Here is a 21,200-nt window from a genome sequence, read left to right as displayed (position 1 = left end):
AAGGGGGTGCTAAATTGTAAGAACCATTAGACAATTTCACAACTAGACCACACAGCATAGCCTGCATCTTCAGGAGGAGTAACTCTTTAATCTTTCAAAGCTCCTTAAGTTATTTTCTTCCACCCCGGCTGCATACTCCCACCTGCATACAACAGCTTCTGCCCCCCTGTTCGTGCCGCTGTGCGCTATGCCGGAGGCAATAAATGGGATCACTTGAAATAACTGAGGTTGAAACGCCCTATGAGTCTCTACCGAAACAAGGAAGTTTTGAGAAGGGCAAGAGGGTATTTGCCTCGGCCCGTCCATCTCCTTAACGCTAACAGCCCAGGAGGACCCGACTGCAACCCCAGACGCTACCGCGGGGGACGCTCCCCACACCCGCTCCGGTTCTGGAAGGAACCGCCGCTGAGCGCTGGGACAGACACAACACCCTGGCTTGCCGGGCGCCGCTTCTTCCGGAGAGATACGGGGTTTTAGTCTTTCGAAGAAACACGCAAACATTCAACGGCTCTTGCTTATTTATTACCCGACTGCAACAGGCAACCCCGACCAGGGGAAGCCGCGGGAGAAGCCTGCCATGGGGAGAACTTCGGGAGAAGCGAGAGGCTGCACGCCCCGCCGCACCGCCGCGCTCCGCCGGCCACAGGACACCCGCCACCCGAGATCTGAGGGAATCTCCCCTCGCAACTAAAAAAAAAATCCCCTCGGTTTGCCCGTTATTTTTCAAGCTCCGGCGTTTCTGAGGGCTCCTCACCCTCCCAAGCCCAGCCCTGGCGGGATCCCGCCCCGCTGAGGGGGCGCTGCGAGAGCCGCCTCGCACGCCCCAACGGCCGCCGCCCCGCGCGCGACGGGCGGGCTGACCAATCAGCCCCTCAGCGCCGGCGGCCAGCCAATGACGAGCGGCCGCGGCCCGTCACTTCCGCATTCCGGCAGCCGGTGCGGTCGGTCCTTCCTACGTCACGTGCCGTGGGAGCAATGGCCGCCCGGTGCCGCCCTGCGGGCCACGTGACGCTCCCCCCCGCGGCCGCTCTGGCTGCGCTGCCGCCAGACTCTATGGTTCAGGGCCCATAGGCGGGCGGCCGGCCGCGTGCCTGCGCCGCCGGTTCTCGCGAGAGCCGCAATGGAGGGCGGGGGGGAGGGGCCGGGCGCGGCGCTGCCGCCGGCGGGCGGGGCCGCGGAGGGAGGGGGAGGAAGTGTCATGGCGGCAGCGGGCTCAGGCGCGGGCTCCTCAGCGCGGGGCGGCGGCGGCTCCTCGACGGCGTCGCGCTGGTTCTTCAGCCGCGAGCAGCTGGAGAACACGCCCTCGCGGCGGTGCGGCGTGGAGGCCGACAAGGAGCTCTCGTACCGGCAGCAGGCGGCCAACCTCATCCAGGACATGGGCCAGCGCCTCAACGTGTATCCGAGCGGGGCCTGGGGGGTGGCGGGGCCCGGCGGGAGGGGGCCGAGGGGCCGGGCCGGGCGGCGCCCGTACCCGCCGCCTGGGCTGGCGGTGGTGGGGTTGGCGGGAGCGCTTCTCCCCGCTTCCCCCCTCTCCGCCTCCCTCCCCGCCGTGTGGGAGCCCTCCCCGGGACTCTTCCCGCTGCCTCGGCAGCCGGGGCACGGCGCTCTCGGGAGATGGAGCCGCGGCCCTGAGGCACAGAATGGGAGGAGGGGCCTCGCCGAGCCCCCGCTCCGCGTCGTGCTCTGGCGGCGTGTGGGAGAGCGCCGGGCCGCGGGGCTCCGGCCTGGCCCTTCAGCCGCGTTTGTGTCGGTAGCTGCGGGCTCGGGCACTTCTAAAGTAGATCCCAGCTGCTTGCGGACTTGTTTTGCTTGAAACGGGCATCTCCTCGCCAGCAGATCTTTAATTTGATTTTTTTAGAAAAAGAGATCAGAGTAAGACTAAACCCTCAAATCCTCTACTGAAATAGTTAGAAGAAAACAAAAGCACTCGAGACAGTATTTCAGTGTATGTCACCCACAGAGGAGTTTTCATTCAATGGGTGAGATGTGGCTAGTCTGGTGTAGGAATCCCCGCATTGTCTGCGAAGCAGATGGGAAAATACGTGTTAATATCAGTTAAGTTCCGAACTGTCACGTCCTTAATTCATTTTCAGCTGAAGACAGTATGTTGAAAGCAATGATTGATGTAGAAAGTGCATCACTTTCAGTTCTTATAAACAATTTTCTTAATATGTAGTGTTTCCTTAATTTAATCTTCCAGATCTCAGCTTACGATAAATACCGCAATTGTTTACATGCACAGGTTTTATATGCATCATTCCTTCACAAAATTTAATCGGAATGTGAGTATGATTTTATATGTGGTAATAATATGCCCATAATTTTGGCAGTCTGACAAGTGTTATATTCCTTTGCTGGATTGTCAAGTTTGGTCTGTTTATAGGAATTCTAGTTTCTTGTCGGTGGTTTAGAAGCAATAATGATACATCTTTTCAACTTTGAATTGTTTTAACTGGTGGCAATTAGATTTTCTCATCTGCCATGGAAATAAAAAAAATAAGCACCATCAGCAAACACATTTCAGCTGTGTGAAGAATGCATTTAGGTGTTTCAAATCTGGCTAGTGCTTGTGTGCTGTAGTTTGAAAGGCTGCTGTGTAGGAACACTTTTTTTTTAATTAAGTCAGTGGTAGCGCTAGCATGGTGTGTCTGGCAATTATAATACTGTTATGTGTGTATCCATATGGATTATGTATCTGTTCTCAAAAAACAGTGTAAATTCATTTAACTGGTCTAGTCTTAAGCAGCATGTTACGTCATATTAGTCAAGAACAATCTTTAAATCTGATGAGAAAATGCCAGCTCTCCTGTTCTAACTAATGAACTGAATATGCTGAATCTAAATACAGAATGTGTTACGAAGAACTGAATTCGGCAAAAATACTACCTGTAATTGAGGGATTTTGTAGCAAGTATGGAACTTGAGATACCAACTTGAAAATTTCAGGCCTTTTTTTTTTATGTTCAGTATTGGATGCAATAGTTAGAAAAATAATAACATAATATTCTAGGTATTCTTGTTTTCTTTAAAAAAAAGTACTTTTCATCAATATTTTATACTAACTTTGCAAGAACAGTTAGTAATGATGATAGTATATAACTAAGTGGAGAGGATGAGTTTTCTCAGATCTTGGCTTTTCATGATAAAATAAACAGATGGAGACTGTGACAGATATTGTGGTCTAGACCAGAGCAGACCTTGGTCTACCAAGGGGTAGAATCTCACAAGCTTTGCACTGTCTGAAATTTGGGCATGTACACAGTGGGTTACAGCATTAGTGAACTCTCTTGTCTGCCTTGAGTTGTTGACTGAACAAATGGACATCTTATTTGGTGTTTATTTGGCAGGAAATACACCTTGGGTTATAGGTAAACTTCAGAACTCTATTTAATTATTGCTATGCAAAATCTGAGGTAAATTCAAACTTCCAGCAAGCTTGTTACCAAAACTGTGGTGTTACAGCTCTTCGTGTAGTAAACTCTAAGGGTTTAGGTACAACCTGAACTAAGTGTGCATAAGCCTGAAACACTTTAACCAGAAGAAATCTATAATGTAGGCTTTGTTTATGTAGCGATAGAGAGCTGTGTATTGAATGGATACACATATAAATCAAAGTGTACCTTCCTAGAACAGTTTTCTAGTCTTAGAGCAAGAATAGCACGCATGAGAATCGAGTTCTAGCAAGCTTTGTGCTGGAATATGCCCTTTGAAAGTGTTTCTGTAATAGATCAAGTGAAGGCAGTAAAACAGTTGTTCCTCCTTTCTCCCCTCTGTGTAAGTGCCCATGTAGCAGTAACCTGTAGCTGGTGGAAGAGGAGCTGGTGAGGAATCAGGAGTCTTCTGTGACTGTGGATGGTTTGTGGACTTGATAAAGTAGGGAGAGCTGCTTGGGATGGAGAGGTCACTCTGCGTAGCGCTGCTGTAGCTGGGCTTGTGTCATACACTGTCACCTGCTAGATTACTGTTTGTACTGTCATCTGGTAATCTAGGGTAGATTTAGGTAGCAAGAAGGTTTAGCTGCTGTGTTTGCGTTTTCACCAGACACCGGAAAATGCCAGTCACTTGGAACTGGAAGCACAGTAGTATTTGGATATATAAGTGCCCTTGTTATGAAAACTACCCCTTAAAATTCACAAGTAAGCTGCTGAATGCCATGGAAACTGCAACAATTACAGGAGAGGGAAAGTGTATAGTTAAATTAATTCTCAGGTAATAGTATTAAAATAAAAGTTATCACTCGGTGATACTGATTTCTGCTGAATTAGTTCCTGTAGTTGTTAATGAGGGTAAGACCAGACAGCAGCTCTGTGTGTGTACTGAAGGACAAATGCATTCTCTTATTTTCCTGTAGGGTAAAGGGGGTGGTCTCAAAGAGAATGTGAGTCACTTATAAATACTCCCAAACCATCTGGCAGGTTCTCTGTAGAGAAAGCAAAAGCTGAGGATTGTAATAAATACTTAATATCGAATCTCCAGAGTACTTGGCAAGCTGAAAAATGTAACAATATTCATCCACTGCAAGAAGAAACTAACCCTTAGAAATTTAGTAAGGTACTGGCAGTCTTGAAGCTAAGACCTAGGTAAAATTTTCTACAGTATATGATACATGTTTCTTTGTTGTGTGCATGTAGTGATGTTTATCCATGGCAAGTAGTAATCTGAAGGCTGGGGCTAGAAAATTAGATGGCCATTAGTCAGAATGCCTTATGATCTCCAGCTGAAAAAATGTAGCCTTTGTTTTGTTGCTTGATTAGTAGGTTAATGTTTTCAGTCAAGTAATAAACACTTGCATATTTATTGTCATGTATAATTGCTGGGTTATACAAGTATATGTGTATGTCTTACATATAAGTCACATGCACTAAGTTGTTAATAAACACTTCTAGTGGAAGCTTATTTGCTGAATAGCTGTTGTCTTAATTCTGGGGGTCTTTTTTCCTCAATATAAGTTACTGCTAAACAATTTTACAGGCTTTCAAGATTTTGAGAATCAGCTGTGAATAGGGAACAGAATTCACAACAGTATCTTCAATCTGTAGAGCCCCAGGGGTGGCACATACCAGTTAATGTAGTCTCGGTTCATTTTGAATGTATTACATTTACTGCTCTAATGAACAGATATCCCTATTTTTGCAAAGTTACTGCGGGTTAGCAAGTCACTTTTGAGTTTCTATGGATTATCTACAAAGTACATACGTTTAGTTGCAACGAAGAATGTGTTGGGGTTTTGATGTTGCAGTCAAAGCCGGTTAAGACCTTGCAGGCTTGCTGTGCCCCCCTAATAGGGTGGAAACTTGGCTTTACCAAGTCTGGTAAGCAGAATTGGATGCCCTGGCTACTAATTTTCCCTAGCCATGCAAATGACATTTCAGGAACTACTATGAATCTCCGCAGCAGTAGTACAAATTATTCTTTCTACGTTACTGTTGATCAGGGTATTAACTTTGGTTTGCTGATTATAAAGTTAGTCAGTGCTAATATCAGAGTGGGGAGGGAGCTTACTGGCTTTTTTCATAGGAAATATTAACCTGACTGTTATACTTTAAAGTATCTTGAATATTAAAATTCTTCTGGAAATACTGTTTCTGTAGTACTTAGGGTGTTTGATATTGTTATATAGCAAATACCTCTCTTAGAGGCTTATTCTTCAGTACACTGTGATTTGAAGAACAGAGAAGGAGGGAAAAATCCTTGGTATGCTGGAAATGAGAGGTAAGGCATCCAAATGGTAGCTGTATTTTAAAATATAATCCTTAGAAATGCCATGTGGAATACCAAACCACCAGTTGAAAATATACTTGGATGTCGAGGGGTTTTTTGTGTGATGTGCAATGGTACATAGTAAAGTGCCTAAGAAGGCTGCAGGAGGAATTTTTTTCCCTGAAGTGCAAGGTAGGCGAGTTGTATGGAGGGGTTTTTTGTTTCCCATCCTTCTGATTCCCTTTCTGTCTCTTGTGCCTCATCCAAATTGCAGTATTAAACAGTTGACTCTGCAATTGTGCAAAGTTCTTAAAACTTTCATAATATACACCAAGCTAAATTTAGCAAGGCTGTTTTGGACCACTTCGCTTCTGTTTTTAGTCTTGCAATTTAACATATTTGCTGGTTTTATGCAATGTGAGCTCCTGTTTATAATAAAAAAACCCTTGTAAGTCTGTGTTAGCACTTGAAAAGCCTCTGTAATAGACTGGGGCCGCGTAATGTCTTAAGCTACTAGTATCAACTCTAAAAACATACTAATGTTGGTATTAGAAGGGAGAGGGAGTTCTCAGAAAACTACAGGCTTGCTGCAGGTGCATTCAAAGATTATACCAAATGCCTGCATTGTAGCAACAGTTTTTACAATGTGTCTTGTACTTCTTAAGTGAAAAAGGACTTGTACCCTATTTACCAATAAAACTTGCTGTATAATGCTCTTAGACTGTTGTAATAAGGCTCTTATGTTTTGGGTTTTCTATTTCATAACTCGTGTTCTTCTGAAGATATTTCTCAAAGTCTTAATACTTTGGGTGCATGGTAGATAACTTCATTTTTTTTGTTTTATGTCTGATGAAGATGTTTATATATAGGAAGCTTACAGCTTTGTCAAGTCTGTCTTTAATTTTGCTTTTTTGTCCTACTTTGCTTTTTCTGTCATTTTTGAGAATTGGAAATGAATGAAAGCGTTTGAGTAACTTAGGGTGTGTCATCTTCACTGAAGACTGTATGCATGCCAAGTCTGAAATTTTGTTTTTTTTGTTTTGTATTTTCCTGAATAAATACCAAGGGAGACAAAAATACTGACCTAATTTAAACTGGGAATGAGAACCAATACAAAGACCTGAAATTCTTTGGCCAGAAGCCAAGACTTCTTTTTTAAGGAAACAGATAATTGGGGTGTACATAGATTTCTGATGAACCAGAGTTAAATGCCAGTTAATCAGTTTGACTTAAATCAGCCTCCATAACTGTGTTTTGTGTAAGGTCTTGGAGATCAGGAATTGTGTGGCTATTTCTTGGCCAGAACTGATCTGTTTCAGTAAATTAGAAAATATTCTGAAGTCAGCCTGATCACGAAGGTGGTTTTTTGGAATGAAGTAAAACTTCAGTGCAATCCAACATAGAATAATAGTGAGTGAGAATTTTCTGATAGTTTAATTGTGCAGTTATTGGTGACTTGGTTCAAAGAATGTGAAATCTAAATATTTTCAGTCATGGTAATTGTTAGAAGTTTATTTTTCAGAAAGGTAAATTGTAAAAATTCTATGTATGCATAACCATACCCACAAACTGTAGAAAGAGACTTTGTATTAGGATATATTTGAATTAAACTTGTACACAAAGCTAGAAAAACTGTAAGGCCTGAATGCAGGTACTTGGGGGTAAGTGTGTGGTGGGGATGGTGAGACTAGAGAGAGAGAGGAGAGGAACAGTGAGGAGCAACAGTTGCAGTTGCTTTTGTTCTTCAGCCCAGCAGTAAGGCACTGCTACAGGTTACTGACTGAACATGTTTGGTTTAAATTAATTTAAAAAGTGAGGGGGGAATTGTGTGAGCCTGAGGAGATGGAAGGGATCTTGTGCTTTCTAGTAAAGCTTCTTCCCATCATCCATTCTATTTTTTTATTCCATACAGTTCGTGCCTTAACTTTCCTTCCTTAGTGACTTCACTATGTTGAGTCTTAGTTTTCAGTCTGCCATGGTCTATCTCATTGTATCCTTTTTTCTAGGTAAAAAAAAAACATTAAACCAGTTCTAGTCTCTCTGGTGTCCTCATTAACACTTCCTTGTTTCTGTCCAGTGTCATCCTGTCAAACTCGTTTCTTCGTAACTCATGTTGATTCTTCAGAATTCCCAATTTCATTTCTTCTCTGTAGTTCATGTTTCTCTGGCTTCCTGGCCCTGTCTGCCAATCTGGCTTTTCCCAAGAGTTTGGGATTATGTCTGAGAATGTAGTCCTTCTTCTTAGGCTGGCTCTGGTGTGGAAGGTGCTACCCTCAGACACCTTCCTCGGTTATGCCTGCCCTAAATCTTGAAGCGTACTGGGGAGAGGTTACCACAGGGCTTTTATGGATGAAACAGCTGTTAGACAAGAGAGGTTTGCCTGGGTTCATGCATTACTGGGCAGGAGCACAGTTTGTCTGCTCTATAAAATATCTTTATATGGCACGCATATGTTGGGCTATACATGTACGTGCTACTGTACATCTTTTGTCACTTTGAAGCTGTTGATACTCTAGCTTTCTGAACTCTAGAAAGTCTTTTCTTCACATTTAGTGTTTAAAAGTTTATCTCCCAGCTTGAGACACACGTATTTCAAGTCATATGTCCTTAACAAAGGGAATTTCTTCCAGAATTTCAAATCATTACTTTAAGCAATGTGCATAAGAACTTCTCAAAAAATCATCAGAGGTCTTAAATGACAGTGTTAATATGGCCTTGTTCAGCAACACCTGACTTAGGGGTTTTATTTCATTCATTTGTATGGCTTAAGTTACAAGCTTCTTAAAAATAAAGTAGTTCTTTTGTCTCTGTTGTGGAAGAATTTTCTCCCTGTGACTTGTTTTGGATGGTTTGGGTTTTTTAAAATACTAGATTTCTTCATGGCACATTTCTATGCATCAAAGGGTATCACCTTCCCGGGGTGTCAGTTTTCCTCAAGTCTGCCAACTTGCAAGTTTTACTTAAGATCCAAGTGGACATTTCAGAGCGATTTAAGGAGGTAAAAAGTACTCCCTCCATACATTTGAACATTCCTGAAATGTAATCACTTAAATGTTTGATTCTAATTAGTTCCTTGCAGTTTTTCATATATTATGAATTTTTATACCAAATGTTTCATTTCACCTCATCACTCTCTACACCTACCTGAAAGGACATTGTAGAGAGGTTGGTGCTGGTCTCTTCTCATAGGTGGTTAGTGACAGAACAAGGGGGAATGGCTTTAAACTCCAACAGGGGAGGTTTAGACTGGACATTAGGAAAAAAATTTTCACAGAAAGAGTGGTCAGACAGTGGAATAGGCTGCCCAGGGAAGTGGTGGAGTCACCATCCCTGGATGTGTTCAAGGGTCGTTTAGATGAGATGCTGGGGGATATGGTGTAGGGGAGAACGTTGTAGAGTAGGGCTGATGGTTGGACACAATGCTTCCAAGGGTCTTTTCCAACCTGAATGATTCTATGATTTTGGCATAACAAAGGGCTGCTTGCTGACCAAAAAAAAAAAAAAAAAAAAAACAGATCTGACTTTAGGGGATGAGTATGGCTGCTCCTCAGTCTAGTTCTGCTTGGGCATTGAATGAGAAATCCAATAGCTGCACTGCTTGCACCATGCTCAACAAGCAGCTATTTCAATCTCTGAATAAATGCTTTATATTGATTTAATTTTAACCAATTTAATCTGCTGGTGCATACATGAAGATTTCTACTGTCACTTTAGTTCCTCTTTAACGTGGGCAACTTCTGTGTGCAAAGAGGACCCTGATTTTTCCAAGTCCTTCGTGGTTAGCCATGTTCTTATGTAGGATACATCAGTCATTCTAGCTGACAACTAGCCATCAAAACTCTGCTTCATGGCAGCTCCTGGGTGATACTGAACTGTGAATGGGTGCTTTGCTGCCATCTTGGAGACCTAGAGTTTAATTAAAATTTTCATCTTTAAACGTAGTATGTCATCTTTACTAACATTTGATGTAACTGCTGTTTTGTGAATCCTTGTGCTTTGTTCACCAGATACTGCTGGGTATACAGTAAAGTTTCTACAAGTAAGCTTTTACTTATACAACCTATGTTTATATAACAAGCTGTTTTCCTTAAAGTTATCTGCAAAGTTTCTTGCTTTTTAGGAGAATCAAATGCTAGCAGAACTTATGATCAGCTGTTTTGACTTTTACTGAAAAGATGGTGTAATGGCTCACTACTGTGCAATAAATTGGATGAACTTTCTCACAAAGTATATTTAACTTGAAACAGCCTGTTCTAGTGTGACTAAAGCTTCTGGATCAAATCTATTCTTTTTATGTTAAACTAGAATTAGTTTGACCTCGGACATCTTACTCACAAATGTAATTTAACATTTATGCTACGCCTTTCCTGTGCTGCTGAGAGTATTACATCAGTTATAAAATAAAACACGACTAGTTATTTTTGTTGCTTTGCATGATTTCAGAACTGTTTAAAAAAAATTCAACACAAAAACCCACAAATAAATCCAACTTCTTTTTGAGCTACCAGTTTAGACTACAAGTAGGACTTGAATTTTCATGGAAAAAGTTAAAAAATACATATATGTTTTTCTTCTTCAGATAATATCTCCTACGGCATTGTTTTTGGCTGCAAAAGTGGAAGAACAGCCACGGAAACTTGAACATGTTATTAAAGTAGCACATGCCTGTCTTCATCCTCAAGAGCCACAACTGGATACAAAGAGTGATGTAGGTGGAAGTCATGGCTTTAAAGATAATCAGATGACACTTCATCTAACGATCTGTTACATTGTCTTGACTAGATTATTGCCATCTGCAAACTAGAAAAAACTTTTGTTTTTACACCATTTAAGTTTTTTGTACTGCTTAATATAACTTACTAAAGACTCTAATAATTGTGTTATGAAACTTCATGAGATTGTTTCATCTTGAACTTGCATTATTTTTAAGAGTGCTACATGTATAGTAGAAGACTAGACTAGATGTTAAATAAGCAGTTTCGTGCGTGGTTCCCTAAGTTACACAGTTTGCACAGAGTTGTTCAGGACACTGTGTTTATCTTTCTCAACCAGAGGCTCCCTGTGCACAGTTGTCTACATCTTGTTTTAAAGGATGCGATCCAGTTGTCAGCTGCTGCCTCTGCTATACACTGGTCTTGCTTTCATTTGCTAAACTTTGCACAGTTTCCACTTGATAGTGAATATATCCTGAGATGAGCCTTCCTGAAACCAAACATTGAAGGAGGTATGGTGGAAATGCAACAGAGCTGTTCAGCCTGAAGGTCAGGCTGAGCTAGTTATACCCTGCTGGACCTCAGCTGACGTATAAAACTGCTTGAGCACCTTTGCTATGCTCCCAGTTCTGGGAATGACGCATGGAGGTGTGTGTGTATATATATGCTTTTGAGCCCACAAGCTTAAGCTAGCTTAACACAGGCCAACTGAGTATCTCCAGCTGTGTTTTAAAGTACTTGTAAAATGGATAACCTGCCTAGAGATGTATGAGTTGATTTGCCCTGGCAAGCCTTTGTAATTCTTAGGGCATTCCCCCAGCTTCTCCCAAAAATGCTTTGCTGGAATAGATTAAATGAGATCCAGACTAAGTAAATCTTAGTGAAAGATGGTTAGACTGGCATAACTGAATTTGCAGTAGCGCTTATACTGGTAGGAGAAAGTATTTCCACCACAGCAAAGTGTTCTGAATTATCAGTTCTGACTGGCTTGGGTAGTGGTCTTTGCTTGCATTGCTAGTATCAGTATTCAAATAGGAAGTATATGATTAAAATTTTGAGACGATAGCTCCGTCTTGACCTGTTTGCTTATTTGTTTCAGGCATACCTTCAGCAAGCCCAAGAGCTGGTTATACTTGAAACAATAATGCTTCAAACTTTAGGTATGTCTTTCTAAATATCTCCTGTGCAGTCAACTTACCATGAAGAAGTAATGGGACCCAAGTAACTGGATTTTTGATGTGCTATTGGTACACTAGAATTTTACTGATCTTGTGTACAACTTTTGACCTCTGAATTTATTTAATCTTAGCAGTTCTGTTGTGTTCAGTTTAGAGAAAAAAAGGCATATCTATACTTGTGAAATAGATGTTTCTGACAGTTTGATGGGGAAAAATGTGTACGCTTCCAAATAGATTTTACTCCAAAGTAGTAACTGCATTGCTATTTCTTCATATGAAGTAACATGTTATACTAGGTTAGCTGTCTACATGTTCTGAAGCAACTGGGAAGAGCTTTATACCAAGTGCTCATCTCCATTTTGCCATTCAATAGAAGAACATTATGTAATTGAGCAGGGTTACTACCTCTGAAGATCACAAGTTGTAGTGTAACCATTTAATGGATTCAAGTAATCAAAAAATTTGAAATTGAATGTTCTGATAAGAAACTCTTCTGACTTTAAAGTAATATAAATACAGACAGTTACAGCGAGCAGGCCTGAGAACACTGACTTACTCAGATATTCTTAAATACCACTTTGAGTATATTGTTTAAAAAAAAAAGTGACCTAATTCTTAAAATAGCATCATAAACAAAGGTTTCTTAAGTCACTGACCTACACATTGACTTAATTTGTCATTTCATAGATGCAATGTGTTTAAGTTCCAGAAATCAATTAATAAAGTGTGTGCGCACACGTGTATTTCAGTGTGTCTGTAATATAGCTTTTGCTGGCTTATTAATATAATAAAAACTGTTCAGATATGTTCAACTTTAAAAATACAATAACCTCCCAGGTTATACATGTGTACAGGACTTGAGATTACTGAAGGAATGGTTTACTAACTGAGCTTGAAGTGGCTATACCACCTACCACTCAAAAGTATGAAAAGGTACAGAATACAAGGCAGTTAAATGGTGTTACTTGATCTGCAGTGCAACGGTTAGCAAGCATTTTAGGTCTGTGGGGAAACAAAAGGGGTTTGTTTTTTTTATTTTACAGATGCAAATGTATTCTAAAATGTATTCATAACTCTTCAGGTTTTGAGATTACCATTGAACATCCACACACAGATGTTGTGAAATGTACGCAATTAGTGAGAGGTCAGTGACTTTTAACTGCTTCTGTAAGTCCTTTTTTACCTTTCTACTAAAATTTGAAGATGATGTTATTTGTCTTAATATGATCTTCACCAACTGTGTTATCCAGAGTTTGTTTAAAGCTAATTACTAAAAGCTTGATCTTAACCTTTAGAGTTTGATAGAGCCCAGTTCTCTGTCCTTCATAATTTTTTGTTTTCTTATTAGCTCTGATTTTAATAATGCCTGTTCCATGTTTTCTGAAATGACAGAAGCAGTTAGTAGTGAAAAATGAATAGCCAACTACTTAGTATTGTTCTAGGTTGATTGTTTTCACTCTGAACTAGTTTTACCAAGTGAAGTTTACTCTGCGTGTTGGTTGGCTAATGCTAGCTTTCTGTCTTAGCAAATCTTTTTAGGTAATGAACTGAGGAATAAAGAGAGTGCATAGTAGGTCTGCTATCACATGCAAATATTTCAAGATGTGACTAATTTTTTTTCTGGAGCAGGGTGTACTTACTTGGTTTGGATGGTAGCACAAAACCCCAAACCTTTTGTTAAACAATCGTATCCTCTAACTTGTATGCAGCTCATTAATATGACTCTGGATAGAAACCTGCTTTGTTCTTTAAATTTTTTGTTGAATTTTGACACACCTTCTTTAATTCTTAAATTGGTTTCTTTTGGAGCTTTGAGACAAAAATCCTCTAATCGATGGAGGATGAAAAAACTATGAATCTGTAAGAGCACCTAAAATAAGCTTTTTCACTGTAATTTTGTTCCTTAATTACAAAGTGTTTGGAAATTATTAGACCATGGTTGTCAGTCTTTAGTCATTAGCTGTTTTTACAGTGAAAAATGCAAAGTTAAGTGCTTCAAAATTTTTTTGTTCTCTATAAAATATAGGAAAGTTGGATACAACTTAACCACATTAACTAGATCTGTTTTCTTTGAAGGAAGATCATCTCTCACTTTTAAGTAGCTTACTGGTGTAGTGTCTTCAGAGGTGGATGCTGAGTAGGACTGGTGCTGTAACTTATTTTCATATAAAGTAGCTTTATTGCTATAAGATAATGATTCTTTGCTTTCTGTCGAGGTTTGGTTGTGACTTGGTGCATAAGTCTAATTGCACCTAAAGTGTCAGTAGTCCGCATCAGCAGCTCTGTGGGGTTTTGCTTTGGGTTTTCTTATCTGTTGCTCAATATACATGCGAGCACATATTTCCATTTTGTGTGAGCCCCTGCACTTCCACCCGGTATCTGGGGCTGTGGGGAGGGGTGGCAGGCAGTGTTGTAGCTACATCAGGATTTCCACACTAGCGAGTGTATTTGACTTGAGCCTACAAGAAGGGCATACTTAACACAAACTTCATTTCCTTTAGTCAAGGGTAGATACCACTCTAAGACAGTTCAGCTTTTTCCTTTGTGTTTTGTGTACTGACAGAATTCATACACTGAAGGTACATGTGAATTTTCAAATTTGACATTTTAAAGTTAGTGTTTAATGTCAGCACCGTTTAACAAAATACTTAAATTCTAAAATCATACCAAGTCTTGAAATCTGAAGACTCCAGGGAGGGCTAAAGATCCACATTCCTCAAGGACTGGTGCAAAGTGAATGTAATACATCTGATGCAAAAAAAAAAAAATCCATAAATTAAAAACATTGAGCATAAAATCTGTAGTCATGCGTGCATGTCAAACAAGTAGAGAATAAGTGCTGTGGAACATTAGTCTTGTATTGAGTGAATAAAGAGAGATGGGCTTGTGGGCACAGCAATATATCTTCAAAGATGTGGTGGTATGATTTTAGTTCTCCATCCCTTAAGATTTATTTATTGGACGGTGTGTTGTTTTAATGTGAATAGGTGCCACACTTAGATATCAAGTCCTGCAGCTTTCAAAATATAAGACTTGTCAGTGCTAAGCCTTTAGTGCTAAAGTGATTGACTGAGAAGTTAAAGAAATGCAAGGTTGCTTCATCCAGTTCTGGTAACATGTTGTCTTGGACAAAAAGCACTATTTCAGAAGACAGAGATACCTTTTTATTAAATGTGGTTAACTTATTCAAGACTGTTATGATTAAAACCTCCAGCTGTATGTTTGGGAATGGAAGGAAGGGAGGAATATAATGTGGCTGACTATTTAAATGATATCAAAAGACAGGCAACAAAGGTAGCTGAAGTTTGCAGGTGTACTTAAGAATTTGGCTTAGTATGTGTACACTGAATTGCCCTGTGGTAAGAAGATGCCCTTTTGCTGGCTAAACTTAGGTGGATAAGAGGATGGCTGATTCTCTATATCACTTTTTGTTGTCTTGCATCAAGGGTGACGTGCTTTATGCTGTCACTGTTACCTGTATTAATCTGTAAGCTGTCCCCTTTAAAAACAAAATGGAAAAAAGAAAAAAAAAACAAACCAGGTTCTGTTGATGATGCTCAAAAGATTCAGCCAAGTCCTTTGTCAGAAGACTGTCTAGCCTTGTAGTGGCATATCAGAATCAGTTGCTGGAAGCAGAAGATGAACTAGTAAGTAGGAATTGGTGCAAATAAACATAATTGCTTCAACATACAACTAAAGAAAAAGTCGAATTCTTCATCTCTAAGATTGAGAGCCTTTCTGAAGGTAGTATTAGACAACACAGATCACTGTAGATAAGGGGTGACTGGATGGATACATAATAACTCATGATGTTCAGGCATAAGGTATCTAATTATTCCTTCTGGTTTTCAAAGATTCATGGGTTGATGAAATTGTGCCATCTTTACAGTTTGGTCAGTATAGTAGACAAGGAAAATGGTGTGGGCTCAGTCTTTTTTCTGCACCATTCTTCCTCAGTGTCAAGAGACTGAGAAGAGGAGAGAGGACCATCATTCCTTAGGATTCCACAGGTCCTCTGAGGAATCTGAAGGCAGTGGATCTCTGAAGGTCTGTCAGCAAGCCTCAGTGCCCATTCCAAGGATGCTCCGGTACTGAAGAGAGAAGAAAAGAAAAAAGAAAAAAATATATCAGAAAACCAACACCAAAAACTGTTCTGGTGTCGAACTACCTTACTGACTTGAACGCTAGTTCAGCAGTGAAACTGCCCTAGTGCCGAGACCATGACATGATCCTCTTAAGCTCTGGTGCAAAATGAGTCTGTTCCCAGCCTGCTTCTGGTGGAACTTGAAGGGGCCGAATCTGTACCCTCATCTCCATCTTGGGAAGTCTTCAGTCATTCCTTTTTCTGTGTTGGTACACAGCCTTCTTTTGGAACTGAAGATTGGATTCCAAGGATTTCTAGGACTGTTCTCGCTACTCTGCAGGTTATCAGGTATCTTGAACACCCATGATCCTTACTAATCTTTTGTGGAAATTGCACTGTCGAATTCTTCAAACATACCATAGTATCTGTGTGCACAGGTGCTACTGGTTAAATCAGGCTAGTAAGGACCAAGTCAGCATAAGAGGAGATGAAAATGAATCTGCTTTTTCAGATGATATGCTTATGAGGAAAATTTAAATCTTAGTATACTAAGTGGTGTGGAAAGATCTTAAACACCAGCTGCACTCCAGCACCGCTACAGGCGGCCTTCACATTCTGAACTTTCACCTCAGGCTTTTACAGGCCTGTTCCCAGTGTTTAAGTACTTTCAAGAAAGTAAAGCCACCAGGACTGCTCAGACCTGAATGCCTACACCATGGCCTCCTCCAGCCCTTCCAGATACAACAAGCATCCACCGACGTACCTCCATTCAGAGCCTGGGGCTTTTTTCCTTTTGCCCAGGATGACTTCAGCAAGCTTTCTCTCTTCTGGTGTTGACTGGCTTATCTGCAGTCTCCTCTTTCTGGAGAATGCTTACATATGTTGTCGGGGTCCTAGGCATAGCCAGCTACCACCCTCCTCAGGGTGACTTGGCAATCACGTTTTCATGATTATCCCAAGATCCCCGATAACCTAGTGTTGAAGAAAAGACTCGTACATCTTAGAATTGCAACTGGTTGAATTGTATGGCTATGCCAACTGAAAAGCATTTTGGTTTCCAGTTGGAAATTCGTTGGAGAGTAGCCTTTTGGAATGTGTATTGGACGGCAAGTCCTGTTTCAAAATCTTGATTACTACTTCAGTATTCCCCTGCCTTATGGTTGCTTCTGCAGCAGGGAGACAGGGTTGGTGTTTTATATCACTCTGATAAAATATAAAACTGATTATTAATGGCTGGCATCAGTCATCAGTCCTGCGACTTGTGAGTTATAACAGGGAGGCTCTGCTGGCTTGTTTTAGCCTCCGCTTCAAGCTTGTTTTAATTTGGAGATGCACTTTCCACTATTATAAAGGAAATAACACCAAAATATAGGAACCAAAATTCGTTAGCTTTAATTTTACTGATGGATTCTATTAAACCAAAGTGGTCCTAAATGTAAGAGAAGAGTTTGGGACGGATGTTTTCAGTTGTGCCTTGTGTTACCATAGGTTTTAGTTGTGAGCTGAAGTTTCTTGCTGATTTTGGCAATGATGATTATTTAGCTGTAAATAAGTTGAAACAGTATCGTACTGCTTATAGCATAGGTATTTAACACATAAATTTTTGATTGAGGCTACAATGTGTGTTTCAAGATGTGATTCTTTTCTTCCAGGTATGTGTTTTGATTTACTCAACTTTCAAGCTGATGTTAAATAGAAGTTTTCTGGCATCTGCTTTTCTTCCTTGTTCAAAAGGGACATTTCAGTGAGAGTAGAGATGCTTTTTGGTCCGGTCCCTTCATTCAAACATGTTGTAACTTTACAGAACATAGAAATCATTGAAGATTCTTTAAACATTACTTTGATGAAAAATGAAGAGCAAGACATCAATTTCAGTCTTATTCAACCATTCTGTATTTTCATTTGTTTTGTTATGATAGTCTCATTTCACTTTTTCTTTTTTGGTAATACTGCCTTACATTTATTTTTTTTTTGATGGGAGGGAGAGGAAAAGATTGAACTCCATGGTTATCTGGCATGGAATTGCCACTATAGTTTGCAAACTAAATAGTATAACACTGTCACATTGTCAGTTCATCTTTTGATTATTATGGATTAGTAGAATTTGTGTGTAGGAACGGATCCTGTTACCTTGCTACTTCCACATTCTTCTCAGATTATGGCACTGCCTGGCTGTGTAGCATAAAGACAAATCTGCTCAACAACCTACAAACTGTACTCCTACTCCTACAAATTGTACTCCTCTGCAATCATTACAAGTCGAGTTAAATCACATTTTTAGTATGCTTTCTTAAATTAAATTTTAAAAGCCATTGCAGTCTCTCTCAAACTTTGTGAAAGATTATTATTAAAATAAGTTTAACAGTATTCCCTCTGACATAAAATTCAACAATGCCCTTTCTGCAGGTAGCACTGATTTCAAGTGATAGTGTCAAATTAAGAATTCAATGAAGGCTGCATTCAATCTTCAGTTAAACCCATTGTGCCCAGCTATCCCATTATATGCATGCTACAGTAAGTTCTCTTACTTGAGTGAGGAGCGTTGGGGTTTCACTGGTAGGGGTCAGTGCTGGGTGGCTGTCACAGCCTCAGTCGTTAGCTTTTCGTTTCTGACACGTTGCAGTCTTGTGCGGTTTGTTCCTGACTGTAACCAAAATGAAATTGTTTTATTTCTTATCAAAGCTTTGCCATAGGTTTAACAAATGTGAAACAAAATGTTATGAATATGGTGCTCTTAGAGGGAGCTGAAAACTCCTTTTATTTCTTTACCATCTAGCTTGGGAGCTTGCTGTGTTGTAGAGCTTTGGGAGAGAGGTGTGGCTGTTTTGGGGAGGTGCTGGGGGTGGGAGGGGTGTTCTCCAGCTCTCCTGCTGTGCTTCTCTCCAAGAGCAGAACTCGCACTGTGCTATGAACTGGTTTTTAGTGGCTGCCTTACTGCAGGCCAAGGTTATGCTAGGGATGGTCTGTACATGAGGGTGGGCAGCAGGTATTCCTAGGAGAGAGCACGCTTGTGTGCGAGGCCTTGGCGGGGTAGATAAGCCAAGGGGAACTGTCCTGAGGGTGGCACAGGGGGAGGGTCAGTGACTGGAATGACTGGTCCATGTCCAGTTATGGAATGTAACGGCCTCTTCTGTATCTTGGAAAAAATTATTTTAAAGGCTAGTTAGCTAAATTCAGATTGGTTCTGTGGAAATACCAAGCGGTGCTTTTGGAAGGTAAAACTGCTTTAATTTTGAAATGAACCGGACAAGTTAACGCAGATCTTTAATCTCTCTGTTTTTCTTTTCTTACAGCAAGCAAGGATTTGGCACAGACATCCTATTTCATGGCTACCAACAGGTTGTTATCCTGAACCTCTTTGTTGCACTGTTGTAGCACACTATAGCTTCCTTTACTGCAGGGCCCCCTCCATGTGTCTTACCCTTGTTGCAACAGGAGACTGGGCCATCTACAGTGGTGGTACCTTCCTGTTTGCAGTGCGGTGTATTGTACAAGGGCCTGATGGCACAAAGGGGTTAAATGCACAATGAGAAGTGTAGTGGTGCTTTCTGATGACATTTTCTCGATTGTGAGTGCATAAGTCTAAAATTGGTAGCCTGAATAGCAGCTAAAGATTACAAAGAGCTAAACTTAACCTAGAAATTCGAGCATCTTGGTAAGTACAAAACTATTTTTAGTTTACACTTGTAGTTAATGGCAGTTTTCTCTTAACTTTAAATATATTGATCCAATCTTAACTTATAAAATTGTAGTGGGCCTAAGATCTTTTCAACTAGCTGATTTTTCGTTTCAGATAGACTAGTAGTAGTCCAATGTTCTTCCTTTTAGAAGCAGCTCTTTAATCTTAATATATAGTTTTAAAACTTAAGTACTTAATAAATTTTAAGTCCTAGGATTCCAGCTGGGGGTTGCGTATACATAGCCTGTTGTAGAAAGATGGAATTTGAGAGCAGACTTCAGTCTTTGTTTCTCAATTACTTCAATTTACTACTTGCAAAACAACTTTGAGCTTTATTTCAGAGGATTACATTTCATGTAGACAGTTTTTAAGCAATATCTGCTGGTTATTAGAACTCTTCCAAATAAATATTTCTTGGTGGTTCCTTGATGGGCAAGGTTCTGTATTTGAAACAGCTGTTAAGAAAAGTGGTGTGATAAAGCAGTGAAACTGAATCAATGTCTCTGTGCTGCTGCCAGCTGGAAGCTGAAGGCGAGTTCACAGATATCACAAATCCAGGCCTAGTGAAAGCTAAGCCCACAAGTAACTCACCTGGCTTCTGTGGAACTATTGGGTACCTTCTTCTAATTGTCTCACTTGGAGGCTGCATCATCAGCTCTATGGCTCTTACTGTAAAATTCTAATTGACCATATTATACTTCTTTCTAGTATTTAAGTGCAGTAGAATAAATGGTAAATTTATTTACTGTTCATCTCACTTTTTATAGCAAGAGCAAACTAAACTTTTCTACCAGATAAATGTCCTGTCCTTTAAGGCAGTAAGATATCGTACAAACATAATCAGAAAAATATTCCATGAACTGATGTTTAACTGCTGTTGCTTGGCAAGTTATTTTATTCTGTATGTTAATGGTTGATTTGTTTGGGTTTTCTGTTTTACATGTTTGATTTCCTTTGGTTCCTCATTACGAAATTTGTGCAACAGCCTTCACCTTACTACATTCTGTCTTCAGTACAAGCCTACAGTGATAGCATGTGTGTGCATTCACTTGGCCTGCAAGTGGTCCAACTGGGAGATTCCAGTATCAACTGATGGAAAACACTGGTGGGAATACGTAGATCCTTCAGTCACTCTAGAATTACTAGATGGTAAGTAATGCTGCCTTTTCCCATCTTGAAATTCAAGGGCTTATTAAGGTACAAATAGGAGCATAGTATAGTAAGAGCATAGCTTTAAGCCTAAAATAAGTCTCACTGACTTCATGTACTGGCTCCTCAGGTGAGAGAAAGGTATAGGAGAGGGGAGAACTTTGGAAGACCAACTTAGTTTTGAGACCCTTTTAATTCATGCTGTGGGCTGAGGAATCCACATCCCTTTTGCAGGTTAGAATCTTGCTTTTAAGTGCTTTCCAGAACTGGGAAAGAGATGGAGATCTACCAGTGCAAGTGCAGTCAGTCCTGATCATTTTATGTACACCACTGGTCCAAGTTTATGGCTTCACTGTCGCTGAAACAAACGTTCTTAAGGCTATATGTAAAACTGCCATATTTATGAAGGTAGTTCTATGTCAAAAACTTCGTATAGCTGCTTATACCTCAAATTCCTGTAAAACGTTTTTTCTTGTTAAATGGTTTCTTTCCAGAAGAAAGCATATACGTAGAAGACCACGTACTTAGGTTTACTATCTTTTGAAATAGTACTTACTACAGTGGAGTCTAATTTTAAGGCCTACATACACTACTGCAGTGGAGGTGGTAGCTTCTGGGGCAGTCAGAGCTGTGTATCGGACTTTGCTGTTTGTTCTAGAGTGAAACATCTGTTCCAGAGTAGTAGCAGAGGCCTCCAG

General features: G+C 40.5%; 1 protein-coding gene across 9 annotated transcripts in view; it reads left to right on the top strand.

Moving 5' to 3' along the window:
• Positions 1–1,120: 1,120 nt before the first annotated feature.
• CCNT2 (cyclin T2) overlaps positions 1,121–21,200 on the top strand; it is a 26,135-nt gene continuing 6,055 nt past the window's right edge. Inside the window, exons 1-7 of one of the 9 annotated variants that reach the window (XM_074828592.1) lie at positions 1,121–1,395; positions 2,201–2,282; positions 10,280–10,408; positions 11,512–11,572; positions 12,672–12,734; positions 18,968–19,013; positions 20,339–20,502. In XM_074828592.1, coding sequence (XP_074684693.1) covers positions 1,121–1,395; positions 2,201–2,282; positions 10,280–10,408; positions 11,512–11,572; positions 12,672–12,734; positions 18,968–19,013; positions 20,339–20,502 — 820 coding nt within the window. Of the gene's footprint in view, positions 1,396–2,200; positions 2,283–10,279; positions 10,409–11,511; positions 11,573–12,671; positions 12,735–15,502; positions 18,189–18,967; positions 19,330–20,338; positions 20,503–21,200 lie in introns of those variants that run through there. The other 8 variants (XR_012623749.1, XM_074828593.1, XM_074828599.1 and 5 more) reach the window with 8 other exon arrangements.

Source organism: Strix aluco, chromosome 6 (genome assembly GCF_031877795.1).
Source record: "Strix aluco isolate bStrAlu1 chromosome 6, bStrAlu1.hap1, whole genome shotgun sequence".
Classification (NCBI taxonomy): domain Eukaryota; kingdom Metazoa; phylum Chordata; class Aves; order Strigiformes; family Strigidae; genus Strix; species Strix aluco.
This window is presented reverse-complemented; position numbering and strand designations above follow the sequence as displayed.